At 50.3% G+C, this 20,287-nt stretch overlaps 1 protein-coding gene across 2 annotated transcripts in view; it reads right to left on the bottom strand.

The window, feature by feature from the left end:
- Window positions 1-20,287, bottom strand: part of PACRG (parkin coregulated) — a 230,769-nt gene that overhangs the window by 87,684 nt on the left and 122,798 nt on the right. For both annotated transcript variants that reach the window (XM_036420362.2, XM_045575143.1), the window contains 2 exons: window positions 19,349-19,520; window positions 10,382-10,531 (listed from right to left, as the gene is read on the bottom strand). In XM_036420362.2, coding sequence (XP_036276255.1) covers window positions 10,382-10,531; window positions 19,349-19,520 — 322 coding nt within the window. The remainder of the gene's footprint in view (window positions 1-10,381; window positions 10,532-19,348; window positions 19,521-20,287) is intronic.

Below are 20,287 nucleotides of genomic sequence, written 5' to 3' on the forward strand. Positions count from 1 at the left end.
AATTTATAAAAAGGGTTTTATAAATTTCCGCTCCCCCTTCCGTGTGGACAATGTCGTCCGTGCCATCTGAGGGACTGACGGACAGCCAGCAAGGGACTTACTCTCTCTGCCTTCCTTCCGGCATCAGTCACGTTAGTTCAGAAAACCGGCTCCCTCCTGGTTTGGTGAGGGTTAGGTAAGAGGATTCGTGAAAAGCGTTTAGCCCCGCTCTGGTGTACGGATAACAGGATGTGCTGTCCACTAGGGTTGAGACAGTTAAATAACACGGTATCTTGGAACAAATTAATAAGGAAGCACTCTCATAAAAGATAGTTAGGAATCGCTACCCTATGAACATAATTGGCAGAGCAATTGTCAGAGATTTATATGAATGAAATACATACTTTAAGCAAGTAATCAATTCCAAGAACAATTTGTTTTTAATCCTCACCCAAGGATATTTTTTCCCCATAGATTTCTAGAGAGGAATGGAAAGCAGAGAAGAGGCGGGGGAGAGAGAGGAGTATTTACGTGAGAGAGACACATGGTTCGATTGCCTCCCATGTGCGCCCCTACTGGGGATGGAGAACCGGCACCAAGGTACCTGCCCTTGATCAGGAATCAAACCCGAGACCCATCTTTGGTTTGACAAAGATCACAAGATCATGTCACAAGATTGCATATTAATAATCCCTGGCCTTGATGATAGAATCCTAAAAATATTTATCTTTCTGGCATAAAATGCTTTCAACAGCATCTCTTCTACCAAATATACCATTTTTTTCAATGCCCTAACATGGAACCCCTTCCCCTGAGTATAGCACGTTGTAGATTTAATGATACCAACGTCTGCTTTTTAAACTTGCCAAACTTTAAGCACTTGTTTTCTGGATGAGCATTTTTGGAGCCAAACAAATCAAGCTGTTGTAGCTGCAAAAGGAATATCTAAGTGCTAATAATATTAATGGCATGGCTTCACAGTCAGTTTTACATTATACATACCAAAGACTTTCAACCAAGAAATTAAACAGTAATTAGAACTTATCTTCCAATTATAATCTAAGGCTGTTAATTCCTCAGATGTGTTAGATTGCATTTCACAGATTTTTATAATGGAAATTCGTGCATAAGAAATCTTTCATTTATCAGGCACGCTTGGTATTTTATGCACTGGGCATAGCAATTATTTATTTAGTGAAACTCAGTTAATATCAATACTAAAAATCATTTGTATGCTCAGTGATTATTACCTTGAAATAATTTTCTTGGAAATGGATTATGCTCATTTAAAAATATGAGGAACTAAGAGAAATTTAATAGATTTTTTTTAAATAAAGGTAGGCAGAACATTCTAAGAAAAAAATAGGCTGACTTTCAAAAAGAGGCTTCTGGAAGGACTTTGCCATGATGCAATAGCAAATGCAGATAAAGGCCACGTTTTAGACAATGTCGTAGATAGTGTAGCGACACCTGTTTTGTGAGTCATTATCAGCATCAGGAGAACACTGCTCTCTGTGACCTGCACTGTGCCTGACTCAATGTCCCTGTTCGGCAAAGTAAGTGAAGACCAGGTGGCAAGAGCAGTTGTAATGTACATGCCCCTGGAAGTTGGGAAGAATTATGGGGGAACTAGGTGATTAGTTAGGATACAAAGGTGTGAACTATCCCACCTGGAACCATTTTTCTTCTGTTAAAGAACTAAGTTTGAAAACAGAAACATGTGCAAACTGAATTACCTACAAGTAAGTTTAGCCCTAACCAGTTTGGCTCAGTGGGTAGAGCATCAGCCTGCGGACTGAAAGGTCCCAGGTTCTATTCTGGTCAAGGGCATGTGCCTTGGTTGCGGGCACATCCCCAGTGGGGGTGTGTGCAGGAGGCAGCTGATTTGTATTTCTAACTTTCTATCTCTCTCCCTTCCTCTCTGTAAAAAATCAATAAAAATATATTTAAAAATAAATTTGTTTCATATCTTATTATAATTTTTCCAAATTAATCTAGACATGGATGTTATTATTTTAACTTTTCCTATCAGATGATTATGAAATAACCATCAAACATGACTAGCCAATAGAAAAACAATCCAGATTCATCAAACAAAGATTTATTGAATTGTGAATTTCAAAAAAAATTAAGTATGTATCAGTTGCACATAGAGTTGAGTGACTACTATGTGCTTAATCTGTTGTGTGAACTGAGTTGTACTTTGTCTATTGCAATAATTAAACTGTTCTTACAAAATCTATTTTATTCTTCTTTCCTAATCCTATATAATAAAAGCCTAATATGCTAAGTCTAGTCATCCAGTTGGCTGTTCAATCAATCAAAGTGTAATATGCTAATTATAAGGCCACGCAAATGCTCACTATGATGTGCACTGACAACCAGGGGGCAGGCACTTAACCCTACCGGGTTAGCTTGCTGCTGGGGTCCAGCCAATTGGGACTGAGTGAGATGGGCCAGACATGCTCTGGAGCCCTCCCGTGGTTTCTCCCTAGCTGGCCAACCTCCCACATCCCTCTTCAGCCCTGATCGTGCACTGGTGAGGTCCCTTGGCCTGGCCTGCACCTTCTGGCAATCTGGGACCCCTCAGGGGATGTTGGAGAACCAGTTTTGGCCCAAGGGTGGAACAACTGGTTGCTATGATGCGCACTGACTACCAGGGGGCAGACACTGGTAGTCAGTGAAGCCGGGCCTCCAGTTGGTGAGCACAGCAGAAGGGGTGGGAGGCTCTCCCGTCTTGCAGTAGCGCTAAGGATGTTCAACTGGCGGATTCGGCCTGCTCCCCGGGGGATGAAGCCCTCAGTCACACATCCCCCAAGGGCTCCTGGACGCAAGAGGGTAATTTGATAATAAGATATGAAACAAATTACCTGGGCGGAGGGACTGCCCCTTCCTGCAGAGTGCCCGGAATTCCTGCACCAGGCCTCTAGTTTCATTATAATACCACCATTATTTTGTTTTACTTTCATAAAGTGAGGACTATCATTCAAAATTCATCATTTTGAAATAACAAAATTAAGTTTACTGAAGAGGGAAGCCCACAACTCGCTTTACAATGTTAATTTGCTGACTGCTGTTTTGTAGAGAACACCGTAGAGATGGAGAAATGCCTATTTTGCATCTATGAATGCCTTTGCTTTTAAAAATGTGTGTGAATGTCCATGACCACACAGCTCGGAGTCATCTAACCCAGAGACACGTCTGTGACAGGGCTTGGCTGTAGAAGGTACCAGATCCTTGGAAACGCAGCCCTGGGCCTGGCCCTTCTCCCTGTGCCCTGCGTCCACGACCAGGAACTGGGCAGACATGCTGGCCCCGAGATCGTGAGCAGGAGGAGGAGAGATTCCAACGCTCTTAGGAAAGCGAACAAGTACCTTTCTGAATCACACTAACTCGGATTTGGATCTGACTGCCCTGAGGGACTTGGGCAGAGCACTGACCCCTTTTTGGTATACAGGCCCCATGCTCCCCGTGGCAGGGCTGGGCGAGGTGGCACAGAATCGCCCTCCAGAGGATGGGTGGTGCCTGGAGCTCACTCCTTTCGTGATGGTTTATTGCCCGTTTTGAGGACAGCTGCCGCCTCCCTCCGCAGGCAGAATGAGACTCAGCCCATGGCCTCAAGGCACATTGTGTACATGTTTACATTTCTCAAAAGGGATGCTGACAGCTCAGTTGGCAACACGTGTGTCTTTCTGCTGAGGTGGCAACGTGTGGGTCTGACACCTCCTGACAAGGACAGAGCCCAGCGTTCAGGGTTATGACCCTCTGTGCTCGGTGCTTTGGACCGGGTGAGCTTGCTGCTGGCGTTCATTGTGTGGAGGTGTTCTCAAGCTGTTATTGATCCCTGCTTCTCAGTGGAAATGGATGCTGTGAAAACACGTTTGCTTCGTGCTGCATATGATTTGTGGAAAAGATAGCAGCCGCCGCTTTGATCAGACGGCTCCTGATAATTGTGGAAGTGGATCAATGAAACTCCCATTTACTCTGGGACTTCAGAAAAAGAGAGCTGTTGATCGACACTACCTCCAAACCACTGCTTCTGGCAGAGCAATTTGCACGCCCGGGGCACCTGGCGCCCGGGTTGGGACGGGGGACCTATGGATGTCAGGAGGCTTGGCGGTGGCTTGATTCTGTCACATGACCTTTGACAAGTTCTTAGCTGCTTTATCTTAAAGCGACTCTGACAGTTCCCAAAGGAACTTAGCCTGTCCTAGCTCTTGCCAGGCAGTGGGACTTTTAGGTGATGCTGATGGAATGACTTAGGAGTTCAGCCTGTGTAGGACAAGGAGCCACAGTGTGGAATTCAGACCACCCCCGCTCACAGGCTGATTCAGTTCTGCCGGGCTGGCACTCCTTTATCCCTGCTGACCCTCTGAAAGACACGTTCAATGTCCTGATATTTCTCTCTGCTTATGGAGAAACCACTGGCTCCTTCATAATGTGGTTCAGCTCTTACATGACAACAGAAACCTCCCCGTCACACCCATTCAAGGTGCTTCGTATTCTGAGCCTGTCTGAGTTTATCACGGGGTGCGGGAGGGGCAGCTGAGCTATGCTACCTTCGCAAAGTGTTGAGGATTAATTTTGCGTCCTCGTGAACACATAGTACTCCCAGGTCCCAGTCTGCCCGGGGATGACGGGCACACCCTGAGTGACGGAAGAATGATTACTCTGACACGAGTTTCTGTGAAAGAGAGGCTAAGGGACTGTTTGGCTATAGGAACCAAACAGCCCCATTCGCCTGCCTCCTTAGGCTTTTATTCTAGCAACAATAGCCGTCAGGGGGCCACTACGAGGTCAGGACCAAAGAAACCACATGGATCACGCAGTGCGACCAAGCTCCTCCCACGGAGGAAGCACCTGCTTCTGGGGGTCCACCCTCCGCATGGCGCACCCAGAGCCCAGCATGCACATGTGGCCCCGTGGGACTCCTGGTCTAAGAGGGCATCGAGTCAACAGAGCCAGGGCAGACCCAGGCCCCCCACGTCTGCGGCCCCGCTAATCTGTTAGGATTCCGGTTAGGATTCCCTTTCGCTTACACCAACGGGCCATGTCTGCACAGAGGAGGAGCTGAGGGACAAGCAGTCATACAGTCACTCCATCCTCACTTTCAGGAAGCGCGGGCGGGCAGGCGGGAGTTCTAGCACATTCCTCCACACGCCCCTGGATAAGATGCTTCCAAACCTAATAACCTAATGACTTCAAAGGAACTTTGAAGTAAATTTCTAAAATGTAAATCCATAGACTCAAAATTGTACAGGATTCCACGGGGGAAAAGGCTCAATTCCAAAATTAAATTGAAAGCTCTGTGAAGTAGCCTGAACACAAGTCAATTACGAAACAGAAAAGCTACAGATTTGGGGGTAAACCGTCAGCTCTGCAGAGTCCGTCAGCATTTTAAAGGACCGTGAGCATGGGTCTCGCAGAATCGGGAATATCCAGGAGGACTTAAGTCCCGTCCACCAAGGGCACTCAGCTTCTCACACAAGTTCTTTTAAAAGAAGTGTTTCTATTTTCTATTGAACTTCAGGGTTAAAGAGCTGATACAAATATAACATTTTGTAAATCTGGAGCATCCTCATTACCTCTTTGTTGTTTATAGAACCTTTATCCTAATGACCTCAAACTAAAATGGCCCACTGTCCACTCCTGGTAAGAAGGTTTCTACAGAGGAAGTCTGCACAGCAACAAAAAGGAATGCACGGCTGCTGATGCGACAGTGATGGCGCTCCTACATATGTCCTTTTACATGAATACAACACATGTTTGCAGAGTAAAACAAACACCTGTAGAGTTTTGAAACCCATGAGACTAGAATTCTCTGTGTTTTCAGAATGTGTCTGAATTGAAGTGGGAAAGTTAAACGTCTCTTCCATGGGCTTTTACTAACCCATCAAGGCCTACGTCCCAGCCCCACACCAGGTATCTGGCTAGTGTAAGGCTATCTGAGTCCCATACACAGGAACATGCCATGTCCTAATTACCTGTGCATGTTCCATGACGTAAACACACTGCTGTTAGAATCGCTGGTACTCAGGGGGAGGAAGGGGCTCTGAACTGTCCCAGGTGCCCCCTGCTTCAGGGCTGTCAGCACAGTTACCAGCGCAGGCCCCACCTCCAGGCCCACCCGGAGAACAGGGTCACTGCAGGTCACCGCCAGCCTCCTGCCCGCAGAGCCGCACATCGGCTGGAAACGTTAGGTGCCATTCCTTGGTGCCCGCTTCTCACATGCCATGCCTGCACCATCAACCCTGCGGCCCCGTCCCTGCAGGCCGTGCACCGGACATCCTGTTGTCTAATTCTATGTGACTGTGAACAGCACTCGCAGGAGGACATGAGAGAGGAGACACTGCTGTTCTGGAAGCTCTCTGTTCTCTTTCTCCCCAAAGCAGTCCCCGGGGAGGCACCCATGCTAGACCCCTCTCCCCCTGCCCCCCATTCACGATTCGGAGGAAGGAAACAAGCCCGCAAGCTGAGACATGAGTGTGGGCCTTCCAACCGCACCCCGATCCGGGGAGCCCTGCCGCTCACACCAGCTCCTTCTGTAACTGTGACGCTCCCCATCACCGGCACGGGTCCGAGCGCGGAGCTTACGGCAGGAAGGGGTGGATTTGAAACCCAGTGGCCCATGAACAAACCCCATTTGGCCACCTACCTGGCCTTTGGCAACCAGGGGAGTGACGGGTCCCGTGAGACAGAGGGGGTCACTGCTGGGGGACCAGAGGCCACGCCTCACTCACAGGCCCAGCCACCCAACAGTGGACACAACACACTCAGCCCCCTGCTCTGCAGATATATAATCATGCACACAGGATTGCCACATTTATATATAATTCTATATAATAAAAGCCCAATATTCAAATTGACTAATCTGCCAATGACTAGCCACTAATAACGTGCACTGACCACCAGGGGGAGACGCTCAATGCAGGAGTTGCGCACAGCCTGCAGTCCCCAGGCTGGCCAAATGGGTGCCAGTGCCCACCCCTCCCCCCCGTTATCCCACTGGTCGCCAGTGGGAGGTGACCAGCGATGGTGGCGGGGGATGGCACCAGAGAGCAGGCAGCACCAGGCCAGCCAAGGAGGATGTGAGTGAGGGGCCCCAATCACCTCCAGTCACCCCACAGATGGGCCCCGGTTGCCGGCCAGGCCTAAGGACCCTACCTGTGCATGAATTTCGTGCACCGGCCTCTAGTATCACATAACAACAGACACACACCATACTGCAGATGTATAGACGGCCGTGCGATCATCATGGCCGCCCACTTTACTGCCCAGGTGCCGCCAGCCTCGGGGGAAGGGCCTCTGGGTACGTTACCTCGGGTTGTCATGCCGACCTGACAGGAAAGGCCTGTCCCCACCCCTCGGTGTGACGAGAACGTGCACGTTCAGGGAGGTGACAGGACAGCCTGAGCGCATCTCTTCGGGCTGCGGGTGCTGCTCTCTATCCGCCTTTCAGCTCCCACCCCAGGCTCCTCGGCTGCGGTTCCTTTCAAACTGTGGCCTCCTAAAACCTGGGCACGTGCTGGTCCTAAACAGAACCCACAGCCATTCCTCCCCTGGAACCGGGCGCTGGCTGCAGGTCCTCGGAGACGCCTGCCCGCCCGCCCTCCCCGCCCCCCGGTGACTGCCTGCACCCTGGCCGGGCACTGGCTGCTCAGCTCTGCTCATCTTAGAGAAAGTCCCGGACATTCCCGAGGACAGGAAAGCACAGGGCGGCAGTGGGGTCGGGCTGACGCTGTGCTTCCAGGGACGGACAGAAGGACAGGCCGTGGCACCTGAGGAGCGTTCTCTCCTTCGCCCTTTTCCTCTCCCTGTCACTCACACCCGGTCTCGTTCTCGAAAAGGTTCTGCTGTGGGGCTTGAGAGAAGCGTGTTTGAATCTGAATTTAACAAGGTGCTGATTTGCACGGGAGAGGAGAGGAGAGGAAACGGAAGTGTGTGAAACTGTCCTCACACACACTGATACGGAAGATAAACGTTCCTCCCGATGGGACACGCTGGAAACATCTCCTGTCGTTTTAACTGTAAATACAGATGTCTGCACTGAGCACAGCTGCCTACATAAAACAGGTACGGGTGGTCCTGTGCACGGGGAAATATCCATCATCAGAAAACAGGGCTCATTAAAATGCGATTAGAGCTGAATGAGCCTGACAGTGAGACCACCGTCCCGGGAAGCCCTGTGAGGAGTGCCTGCCATTAGGGCCGGTCTCCGGTCACACGGCCGTGAAGAGCAGCCTCAGCGTCGCAGCTGCGAGGCCCCGGGTTCTAACCCGGCCCTGGAGACACAGCCACGCCGTCCTGGCAGGTTTCCAGAGGAGGAGGAATGAGGCTGAAGGTACTATTGCTTTCCCTCCGATGTCAGGAGCATGTCATCCGGAGAAAGCTGGGAGCAGAATTCCCGGCACACGCGCTCAGAAATGTCCCGCAATGATCAGGAGTGTTTGTGACCACGGAAAGCTACGGAACGCTCTGAACGGCCCACGCTGGTAACATCCAGACGGGGATGCCCTCCCCAGGCACTCACTGCCGTCAAGCACGGGAGCATGTGCGAGGCCAGGGCCTTAGACCGGCTGTAAGGCGAGGGTGGAGAGACGGCTGTGCTTGTTGGCTCTACTGAGCTCCAGGGACATGTCTGTCAGTCAGTGGCAGCGGCACTGCCTCTTTTTGATATTTCCTGGAGGGGGAGGGGGAGGGAGGTGCTAATTGTCCTCTGAATATCACAGTGCTTCTTCTTTTCACACATGGATCTCAGTCCCAGGTCCCAGCACTGTGGCGGGGAGGGGCCTCCTGGCCGGGGGGAAGGGGTGGCACCGAGGAATGTGTATGTGGGGGAAGCTGGGCACGGGGCAGCGGGAGAACGGGAACAGGATGGGAATCACAGGGCTCCGTGCGGGCGATGGGAAACCACTGGATAATGTTCGCTGCAACTGTGGGTGGCTGTGCCTGATTCTTCCAATTCTTTACTATCTCCACTCTGTCATCGCCAGCTCTCTCTCATCATCTCTGTCTCTATCATCTCTGTCTCTCTCATCTCTGTCTCTATCTCATTTCTGTCTCTGTCTGTCTCTGTCTCTCTCTCTCTCTCTCTCTCTCTCTCTCTCTCGTTAATTAGAATCTATAATGGATGTCCTTAGGGTTTTCTTTATGAACCATAATTAAACAGTATGCACACGTGGACTCATTCCATAACTCCCTGGATATCTGGTGCTGCCGTTCAGAAAAAGACAGTTCTGAATCAAGAATGCTGACGAGTGCTTTCCCTCCAGTCAAAATGCTGCGACTCAGACTTGAGTTGAGGCCTGAGACACAGCCACTGACCCCGGCTTCTCCTCTGGGAGAGACGGGGCCCCTGCACGCCATGAGGGCCCAGCGCCCCGGGGCTCCGGGGCGGCGATCAGCACCCGCCTCGGACGTGCCGAAGCCCCCGCAGCCCGGGGCCCAGGCACAGGGCTGCTCCCGAAGGCCGCGGAGCGCTCTGAGGACGCCTGACGGAGCGGACTCGGAAGGGAACTTTAGGAATAACACAAACACCTGCCTCCGAAGACAGGAGGGGGGGGCTGCTCTGGGTTCAGGGCTGGGTTTCTGTGTCAGTGAGAGGATCGCTGGAGACCGTCGGACACGGTCCCCATCACCCACCGGCTCCCGCCCGTGGACAGCGGCTGTGACCGGCGCTGACGGGCCTGTGCCGTGAAGTGTGCAGCTTCAAGGTCAGCGACGTGAAAGGAAGCCACGTTCTCGAAGGGTCAAGAGGCAGAAAGGCCGCCCACACCGCCGTGGGCCGACGCGGGCCCATCCCGCCGAGAGGCCCCGGCCTGCGGACGCCTCTGCTGGGCCAGGCAGGTCCCCAGGCCCCGGCGCTGGCCCCAGCTCCCCCAGCGACATTTTAAAAAGCAAATGTAGCAGCACGTGTATTTCACACAGCACTCACCATCACGCCGCAGCCATGAATAATCTATTGTTCTACTTGTTTTAGAAATGGAAGACATCTATTAACGTGCTCCGAACCACCCGAGCCGGAATTTAATAATATTGCTTTAAAAATTCATCTTAAATCAATAAAAACCACAGTTTTAACAGGAAGCACCGAAAGGCGGGATTGCTACCCAGAGAAAGGACACGCTCGAAGGCTACTAATGTATTCCGAAAACTATGAAACACACTTTACGACTTAATTACTGGGAGATCACGGCGCTGCTCCGGTGCCCCTGTGCGGCTGGGGGAGCCGCCGCGCGAGGACTGCGAAACGGGGCGGCTGATTTGCGGGGAGGGGGGAGGGGGGCCATTATATCTGCAAAGGATGTTGCTGTCGATGCTACATCCCGACGCGTCGCTGGTGAGCCTGCCTCCACCCACCCCGTCCTCCGGACCGAGGCCGTCGGCTCCCGGGGTCACTCACGGTTCATGTTCTTAAAGATGTTCATGATGGGCAGGATCTGGCGGTAGTAGGGCACCAGGGCCTCGCCCACCATGTCCGCCGACACCACCAGGTGCTGCAGGACCTTGAGCGTGACACAGATGACCTGCCGGCTCCGCAGGTTCAGGGCGTCTGCACGGGAGGGAGGAACAGGCCAGAATCAGAGGCACGGATTCCACAGCCACAGGGCGAACCGACCGGGGTCACGGGGGGACGAGCCTCGTCATTACAGCCCTAGCGGGCTGCGGGCTTAGCACCTTAACTTAGCACCTTAACCCCTAGCGATTCCTCCGCATCCCTACACAGGGGCTCATCGTCTCTCCCGGAAGCGGCGGTGATGGACAGGTGGCACCAAACAGGCCAGCTAGTGTCTCGGGAGTGAAAGGACCCAGGCAGGCTGACAGCAGGTACGTTTCCGGTTAACAAGCCACACTACCCTGAAAACCATGAGACAAGCACTGACCTGGGAAGGGGGCCTGGGCCCCTGGGTGAGTAGGAACCACAGGCTGGCTACAAACACCGAGCACGTTCTCGGAAGAGCTGAGCGCAAGCTGACTATGTCTTACACCCTCAGGAACGCAGGGAAGGAAAGCAACATTCAAATGTTTAGCACGTTAAAAGGAATCGCCCGTACACAACTACAGGAGACTGGAGAGCTGGCCAGAAAGGACACCCGAGAGCACAGACAGGCGCACGCACAGAAGGACAGGCGGGGGCCGGAAGGTGCTCCCTCCAGCGAGGAGGTCAGAGGCCGGGACCAGGGCGCCGGTCACTGGCTGCATGAACTTGGCGGCTGACACCCCCACCCGTCCTCGGTCCTAGCCAATCGAGGGAGCCTGTTACTGACGCGCTAAGATGACTGCCCGTTCTCAGGGTATGGAGAGGAGCTATAGAGAGCACGAATTATAGAAGATCAAAGGTGTGACTCACACCCGGTGAGGCCCAGACTATTGCAAGGTGAAGTCAAAGACTCTTATTAGTTAGATGTTCTCCCCTTCTAAGAAAAGGATAAAGAAAGGTTGGCCATGCCGAGACTGGTTTGGCTCAATGGATAGAGCGTCGGCTTGGGGACTGAAGGGTCCCGGGTTCGATTCCGGTCAAGGGCATGTACCTTGGTTGCGGGCATATCCCCAGTAGGGGGTGTGCAAGAGGCAGCTGATCGATGACTCTCTCTCATCGATGTTTCTAACTCTCTATCTCTCTCCCTTCCTCTCTGTACAAAATCAATAAAATATATTTTAAAAAAAAAAGAAAGAAAGGTTGGCCATGACCTTAAAGCACATGCCCTTTGTGGAGGGACAAAGGGAAGCAGGCTCTCAGAAGGGACGATGCTGCACTCGAACCCGGGAGCGTCCTGCCATCATTGTTGAACCCTGGGCCACATTTCCAACGGCCTGGACCTGACAGCCTCCCAGACTCAGTTTGTTCGCAGTGGGCTGCTGCCATAGCTTCCTCCTGGTCCGCGAGAGCAGGTGTCGCAGCAATAAGGACCAGGCCCGGGAGGTGAGCAGGTGCTACCTGTGTGAGGAGCATCGCAGGAGAGGGAGCAGCATGCGAGAGGCCGCCCCCTCCTGGACAAAGGCGTTCTTTTACCACAAGTGCAGCTCCTGCACCTGGGATCTTGCAAGCTCTCCTTAGTGACAGGCGACCAAAGCCCCAGGCAGCACAGACCGCCTCCTGCGTGGTTTCGTCGCTGGGGGCAGGTGTTTCTGGGGTCGTTTAGGAGGGGCAGGGAGACGTGTGCCCATGTGTAAGGGGAAGGTGAGGCACTTCCTCCCAGGCTGGAAGAGCCTGTCCTGCTTTCTCACCAAAAAGAATCGGAGGCTTAAGGTCCTGTATCTGCCTTCTTTCTGTACTCCCCCAGCCCCCTCCTAAACAGGGCTCAGAGCCACATCCAGCTAGACGTATAAACTGTTTAGTGAAGACGAGGCATTGAAGCGGGACTACACGAGTGCGTTTTTATATACTGTATATTCAAAAGTGGGTAATGGAGTGTGCGTGGTTCTCAGTACAATTTGTGGGTTTCGTTGTTTTCACAAAGCCGTTCTGTTGACACCCAAGAATCGCGAGGAGGAGAACCTGTTGAGGGAAGGAGAAGAGGGAGCTGTCTGGGCGTGGGCAGAGCCCCCGGTGGGCAGCCCTGGTGGCTCCTGGGCGCTGGCTACCACAGGCTTCTTCTGTCAGGGTGTGCACGCTGCAGCTCAAAACAGGCCAAAGCACGCCCGTCGACACCCACGGTTGGCCGCTTTCCATATAGAATATACGGTGAAGGAGCAATCTTTTTATACAGATGAGTAATAATAACATCAAACTTTTGTTGATTAGCTTTATGCCTCTATGTATAGGGAACTGATTACTTGGTGATCAGTTAACTATCTCTTTCATGATGGGTAGTAGATGTACTAGGAAATAACTCTTTCCTTTTATTGGGACCCCCATTAGACTGAGATGGTTGCAATCAATGTTATAGGATTAACAATGGTTGACAAGTAAAATGCCTCAACTGTCAGCCTCCCTGGTGCCGCGAGGGGAGCCCTCCATCCTCGCACAGGGCCAGGTGTGCCCATGCCAGCCCTGCCCCCTCCGGGGGGCGCTCTGCCAGGGCCCATTTCCCCTCCAGTGCCTCCAGGTTTCTCCCTCGTTCTTAAGATGTTCCATTAAGTTGTAAGTCTTTTTGTTCTTAATATCCCAGTAGAAATGAGTAAAAAAGAGGTTGACTTTTTTTTTGAAACAAAGTTTTTTTCTTTTGAAAAAGTGTGTTAACAGGTATAAAGAGAATACGCTTCTCCAGCTTGAAAGGGAAGAAATGTGTTTATTCTCGAATCGATGGCCCTGAAAGCTACTGTCAAGACTTCAGTGAGGACTTTGAACTCAAGATTTAAGGTTTTTTGAAAAGGGTCTGACACAGGAAGCCCACTGACACTCCAGATCAGCCAGCGGAACCTTTCTATCCAGGAAATCGGATTTCTATTGCACTGCTTACCTTCCCGCCTTCGAGAAGAATCAACATGGGAGAGTCTTCAGATATACAGAAGTTGGTGAAGAACAAGGACAAAACAAAGTCAAAGTGTTAAACCATCTACCTTAGACGGTTATTGGTTATAAGCTAAACATTCCTCCAGCATAGACTCTCTGACTGCTGTAATGTGTGCAAAAGGAGGACATTTTCTGCCATTAGACAGAGTCCTCTGCTGTGGAGTCAGGACAAAGGGAGACAGCTCTCCTGCTTTTAACACCGGAAACAACAAACAAAATGCAAAAGCAAACAAATTCTAAAGACGTTGTTGACGGGTGCTATAAATGTTAATATCCTTGTTACAAAAATAGCTTCACAAGCCAATAAAGGGCTGAATCTTCTCATTTGAAAATGGGCAAAGAACAGGACTGCATAATGCACAAGATAATAAATACAAATGAACAATTACTGTTCTCAAATGTTCAACTTCAGTGATAATTAAAAGATAATTTTGCATATCATATTAGTGAAACAGTTTGGAAATTTAGTAAATAAGTCTGGGAACAGGCTTGGGAAAGAGGCCCCACGTAGCTCCCACATTGAAGACCGCCCCGACCTTCCCATGCTATGCCCGTAACCCCTGACCCAGCACCTTCACTTTGGCGCACTCAGGCTAAGGGTGTGCAGCTGTGAGAAAGATGTAGAGGAAAAGAGGTTATAAGTATTTCTATGTACAATATAATTACAATCTAAATGTTTCAAAACAACAGCTTATTTAAGTAAAATCTAGTATCCTCTCTAATAAAAGAGAAACATGCAAATTGACCGTACCTTCGCTACAACAAGTCACACCCACTAACCAATCAGGGTGACTATGCAAATTAACCCAACCAAGATGGCAGTTAATTTGCATATCCAGGCCAGAGCGAAGACTGAAGACAGCATAGAAAGAAGCCAAGTGCTGCAGAAGGGAGCAAAGCTGCGGAGAAGCAAGCAAGCAAGCAGGGCGGGGGAGAAGGTGGGACAGGGGAGAAGGGAGGGAAGCAGGTGGGGCAGTGGAGACTGTGGCAGGAAGCCCATTGCAGAAATCTTCCTGCATATAAAGGAAAATTATGAAGTTATTAAAGTCATCTGATAGAATAATCCTATCTAATAAAAGAGTAATATGCAAATTGATCATCATTCTAACACATAAGATGGCTGCCCCCATGTGTACACAAGATGGCTACCATAAGATGGTCAGCAGGGGAGGGCAGTTAGGAGGGGCCAGGCCTGCAAGGGAGGAAGTTGAGGGAGATCAAGTCTGCAGGAGAGCAGTTAGGGGGTGATCAGGCTGGCAGGCAGAAGCAGTTAGGGGCAATCAGGAAGGCAGGCTGTCGAGCAGTTGGGAGCCAGCAGTCCTGGATTGTGAGAGGGATGTCTGACTGTCTGTTTAGTCAGGCCTAAATGGGCAGTTGGACTTTCCTCGAGGGATCTCAGATTGGAGAGAGTGCAGGCTGGGCTGAGGCACACACACCCCCGTGCATGAATTTCGTGCATCGGGCCTTTAGTATTTTAATAATAGGAAAATGTTTATAAGATGCAGGTGAGTAAAGAAGTAGGTGATAAAGCACACTTTCACTATCATCTCATTTTACAGGATACAATTTAAACAGAAAATACTGGACATTTCTATAGTCAGATGCTAACAGGAAAGACTATCTTTTCCATAGGCATACATAGACATAGAATTTCATTCCACTGAAAAACAGTTTTGCACTGCTTATTACAACATTGTGAATATACTTTGCATATTTCCCTAGAAGTGTTCTTCTTTATAATGCTGACTTCATGTGTGTTTAATGTAGCCGAATTCAAATGTCTTCCTTATTCTTTCTCAATATTTTCTTGATTATTATTAACCATCTATGATTTGAGATAAACTTTAAAATAATTTGGTCAGGTTAAAAATATGCTTGGCGTTTTGTTAAAATTTCTAGTAAATTTAGAGAATGATTTCCTCTTTACTTCTGACTGAATATTTCCATTAGAAGTAAATATCGCTTCAATTTTTCTTAATTTTAATTAGATTCCTTAGAAGGCTTTGTAGTGTTTTTCATGTAGATTTTGCATAGTTTTGTGAGATCTACTCAAAGGAATTTTTTAAAAGGAAGGGAGAGAGATAAAGAGCCAGAAATGTCAATGAGAGAGAAACATCGACCAGCTGCCTCCTGTACACCCCCCCACCGGGGATGTGCCAGCAACCAAGGTAGATGTCCTTGACCGAAACTGAACCCGGGACTCTTCAGTCCACAGACCGACGCTCTACCACTGAGCCAAACCAGTCTCGGCTCAAGGAATTTTTGATTTTGTTATTATTTGTGTAAGATCATTTCATCCCAACGAAGTCTCTAAAAGTATTGACAATAAATACATAAAATCAAATGATTTTTGTATATTTGTAACTGTAAACTTACTTAATTTCCTCACTGTTTCTAATTGTCTTTGAGCAAATTCAGTTGGCTTCTATCCTATATAATAAAAGGCTAATATGCAAAACAACTGAACTGTGGAATGACCAGTCACTATGACATGCACTGACCACCAGGGGCACACGCTCAAAGCAGGAGAAGCCCTCTGGTGGTCAGTGCACTCCCACAGGGGGAGCACCGTTCAGCCAGAAGCCAGGCTCACAGCTAGCGAGCACAACGGTGGTGGTAGGAGCCTCTCCCACCTCCACAGCAACATTAAGGATGTCCAACTGCCAACGTAGGCCCACTCCTCAATGTCAACCAGACATCCCTGAGGGCTACTGGACTGCAAGAGGGTGCAGGATGGGCTGAGGGACGAATTCACAAAATTTTGTGCACTGGGCCTCTAGTAAGTAATATAAAAAAATTGCTAAATTGATGCCGAAACTGGTTTGGCTCAATGGATAGAGCGTTGGCTTGGGGACTGAAGGGTCCCGGGTTTGATTCCAGTCAAGGGCATATACCTTGGTTGCGGGCATATCCCCAGTAGGGGGTGTGCAAGAGGCAGCTGATCAATGACTCTCTCTCATCGATGTTTCTAACTATCTCTATCCCTTCCTATTTGTACAAAATCAATAAAATATATTTAAAAAATTGCTAAATTGATCTTTGCTTTCTAATATTTCTTTTTGGTCATATGGACAGGGGTCACATTTTCTAAAAGAAAACATAGTGTCATGCTGAGGGTGGGCATTTTTGTTTTCCAATCATTCTTATTTATTCTTCTCAGATAATTTATTTTTATTTTATTGCATAAACTTTTCCATCCAAAACAGAAATTCTATATTCATTAAGCAAACACTATTTCCTTCTCCCCTGCCCCCCACAGCCTAGTAACTTCTAACCCACTTCCTATCTCTATGAATTGCCTATGATAGATGTCTTAAAGTATATTAAATATGACTTTTTTCTCAAGTTCAAATATTTAATTAATATTTGAGATTATGGGCCCAACATCATATTATTTGAATTACATTTTGCTACGTAGAGGCACTAACCATATAATTTATTAAATTACAGAATAAAATAAACCAAAATAGGTTTTCAGACCAAATTTAGGTTTTGAAACCATAGAAATGTTTCTCCTTTCAGAACAGAACTCATCCGCTGTGCACAGCCAATCTGGGGACAATTAAAACATCACAGATTGAGCTCAGCGCGTACAGACGCGGAGGGAGCCTCTGACAGCGGTTACGATGTTTTCTTTAATTCATTTCCCAGCAGGGTCACATCAAAGAGCATCCCTTTCCCTCCCCTCCTTTTCTTCCTTACCGACAAGAACATGTTCTGATTTCAGGACCACAGAACACAATGCAGGATTTCATAAGAGTGTGTGGCCCTTCTTTTCATGACTGACTTAAGGATGAAAGCACTCTGTTATCTAAAGGGTCTCAACAATCCGGACCCAATACGGCCGACTGGAAACGCACACAGAGGACCCCAAAGAACAGCACCACCACCCGCTCCTCCCCAACCTCTCTCGGCCACGTAGGGTCTGGTGGCTCCGCGTGCACACTGAACACGGTGACAGGAACCACAAGGAAACTTAGCGATACCCTGCCCCACCCCCGGCCGCTGGCTCAGTTCAGCTGGAAGGATGTCAGAGGGCATGACGGAGTGACCATTGCAGGAGGCAGCCAGCCTTGGTGCCATCTCAGAGGACAACCAACCACACTGCTCCTGACACTGGCTCCACATCCCTCCACCTGGAAGAGGGTGCTGATACTCGCCGTAGCCTTCCCTCAAGAGGAGTCAACTATGAAGGTTGTAATATACATGGCTCTCACCAGACAAAAACACTGAGCTCTGCTACAAAATGGAAAAATGGGCAAATGTACCCATTTCCCAGAGAAGAGTCCTTTTCTCCCCGAGAGGGAGCTGCAGCAGCTGCACACCCCGAGCTGGAGCGCTGTGTGCTTTGGTTCTGGGACTGACCAAGCAGGTGATGGAGAGCCCCAGGAACACGGTGGTGATTGCAGGAGCCCAGGAGCCAGCCAGCTCAGCTCCCACGTCTACACGTTTACTCAGAAGGGAGCTCACAAACAGCTGCGTCAGCACGCCTTCTCTGGCAGGCGGGCTGGAAGGGCGGAAAGCTCGACATTTCCTTCTGTGACTGTGTGACCCGTCGGATCCACGCACAGGCACCACAGTCTGCTGTCCACCCTCCGAGTGATACGTAGCGACCTGTCCTTGACCCGGCCCACGTCCCATCTCCATCTTTACCGTCATGTGGATGAGAGTGACGGCACACAAGTCTATCCACTCTATGACCCAGAGTGAGGAAGTCTTAGCGACATGACCGTGAGGGACAACCAAAGAGGTAAATCAAGTGGTGTTACAGCCATCGGAATGGGCGCTGTGCTAACGGCCTGCGGGTTATGGTGTGTTAATGCTTGCGTCATGTGTGGGTAGCTGCTTTCTCACTCCGAGAGAGGAAAGAATCGGTGTTGGCGAATGGCAAGCTGGGCTCTGGTTTGCTGAACCCATGGCCTGTGTTCAGAGTGACCAGACTCCACTTCCTCCCAGCATCCTTCCCACCAAGCCCTGGGGGGCGCCTGGGCCAGGCTCAGCCCGAGGCAGGAGACACGTGCAGATCTGCAGACTCTCGCAGCCTTTGAGCAAGCGGACTAGATGCCTGCTGAATCCTGAGCTCACAGAGCTTGTCCTGAAGAAGGGAGTTGTTATGAGGGAGCTGGGTGTGCGGGCACCTTCTGAAAAGCCGGGCACCGGCGGCAGGGCTTTTCCCCAGGCTGGAGCTCAGCCCAGGGTGTGACTACCAGCTGCTGCCATAGTCAAGACGATGGAGGTGGCGATGGTAGGACGATGGTGAGGAGGATACAGGGTATAGCGGCAGTGACCGTGATAACATGTATCACACACCACGTGCTCCGTCTGAGAGCCTGGAAACGAGCTCATTAACCACCGAAACAGCACAGGATGGACACGCTATGGTCCCAGTGTTATAAACGGAGACGTGGAGCCTCGGGGTGGTTAACTGGCCAGACAGGCCAGGCAGAGGCATCCTCACCACGTCAGTAACTTCTGAAATACTTGGAAACAAAGTGCACATGTACAAATTAAGTCAGCAGGATGAGAGGCAGTTCCCAACGCTGAGAGAAGTTAAGTTGTCTGAAAAAAGGACCGTAGTCGAGTAGATGTATGAGGACAGTGAACAGGGAAACGCAGCCATAGCAGTGTGACAGCTGGTTACCGATTCGTGGTGACGGAGGGCGGGGTTGGGGGGGGAGTAGGGGGGAAGAGAAGCACATCCTGACCCGTGTGGCTGGGAACATTCCCAAGCTCAGTCTTGTTCCCGGCGGTGAGTCATTCTTCTCCCAGTATGGGTGGATCCACTGGGAGACTGTGGATGTGTGGCCCCCAGTGCCAATTTAATGAAACACGCCCCCCCTGCCCCCCAAACCAGGAGCATCCTGTCTGTGGTCTCGTGGCATCATTGGCGAGTGGTGCTTGGCCGCCACTTACTTTTGATGGGGATGATGAGCTGCGGGATGACGGGCAGGATCTTGTTTCCGCCGTGCTCCAGCATGTCGTGGATGCCCTGCCGCGCGAAGAACTCGTAGGGAAAGGTCATCTCGCAGAGCCCGTCGAAGAACAGGGGCAGGTAGTGGTGGTAGTCCAGCTTCTCGATCTCCACCTGTGGGGACAGAGGGCAGGCGCCTGAGCACCGCGCGGGCAGGGCCAGCAGCCGCGGCCCCGGCTCAGGGCGCGCCGGCTCTGCGGCCTCCGGGGCCGGGCCCGCAGCTGCTCCGGGGCCTGGCCGCCAGGCACAGTGGGTTAGCATACAGGCCTGTCCATCGTGACAGGTCAGAGTCATAAACCATCCAGCCTGGACGCATGTTAGTGCTTGTTTCAGGTGTGTTTGTTGTTTTGGTTAGTTTTTTCTTTCTTTATCGTTTTGCACAAATGCAAAGTTGAAAAGAATGTAAGAATCTCATAGTATGTATGCTGAAAATATAGGTGTAAAAATAAATCAGAAAAGAGAAGAAAGTAGAAAAGAGATGAGCATCCGGGTTTCTAACAAGAACTTATAGGTGAGGGGTGCACATGACATATTCTTGTGACCCCAGGGCTATCCCCGGAGCCTCAGAGACAGGATGCTGGTGTCATCAAGAGGAAATGAGAGACCCGCAGGGGGCCGACCTGGAACAGGCCACGGCTCCTCAAGTCAAAATACCAGCAATTCCTCCTCAGCTTCTAGAACAGACCACCCCTTATCCACCCCATGTTCCCCTGGCCTCCTGGCCTTTGCAACAGTCCCAGCCCGACAGGAAACGGGCAGCTACAGCCGCGGAGCCGAGAAGAGCGAGGGTGTGTTGGGATATGTTCTCATGTAGGAGCTCTGTTCTATCCGCATCCTCCCTGGAGTATCTACCCAGGACCTGACTGACCACCCGCCAGGCG

The sequence above is a fragment of the Pipistrellus kuhlii genome, unplaced genomic scaffold (genome assembly GCF_014108245.1).
Source record: "Pipistrellus kuhlii isolate mPipKuh1 unplaced genomic scaffold, mPipKuh1.p scaffold_m20_p_67, whole genome shotgun sequence".
NCBI lineage: Eukaryota > Metazoa > Chordata > Mammalia > Chiroptera > Vespertilionidae > Pipistrellus > Pipistrellus kuhlii.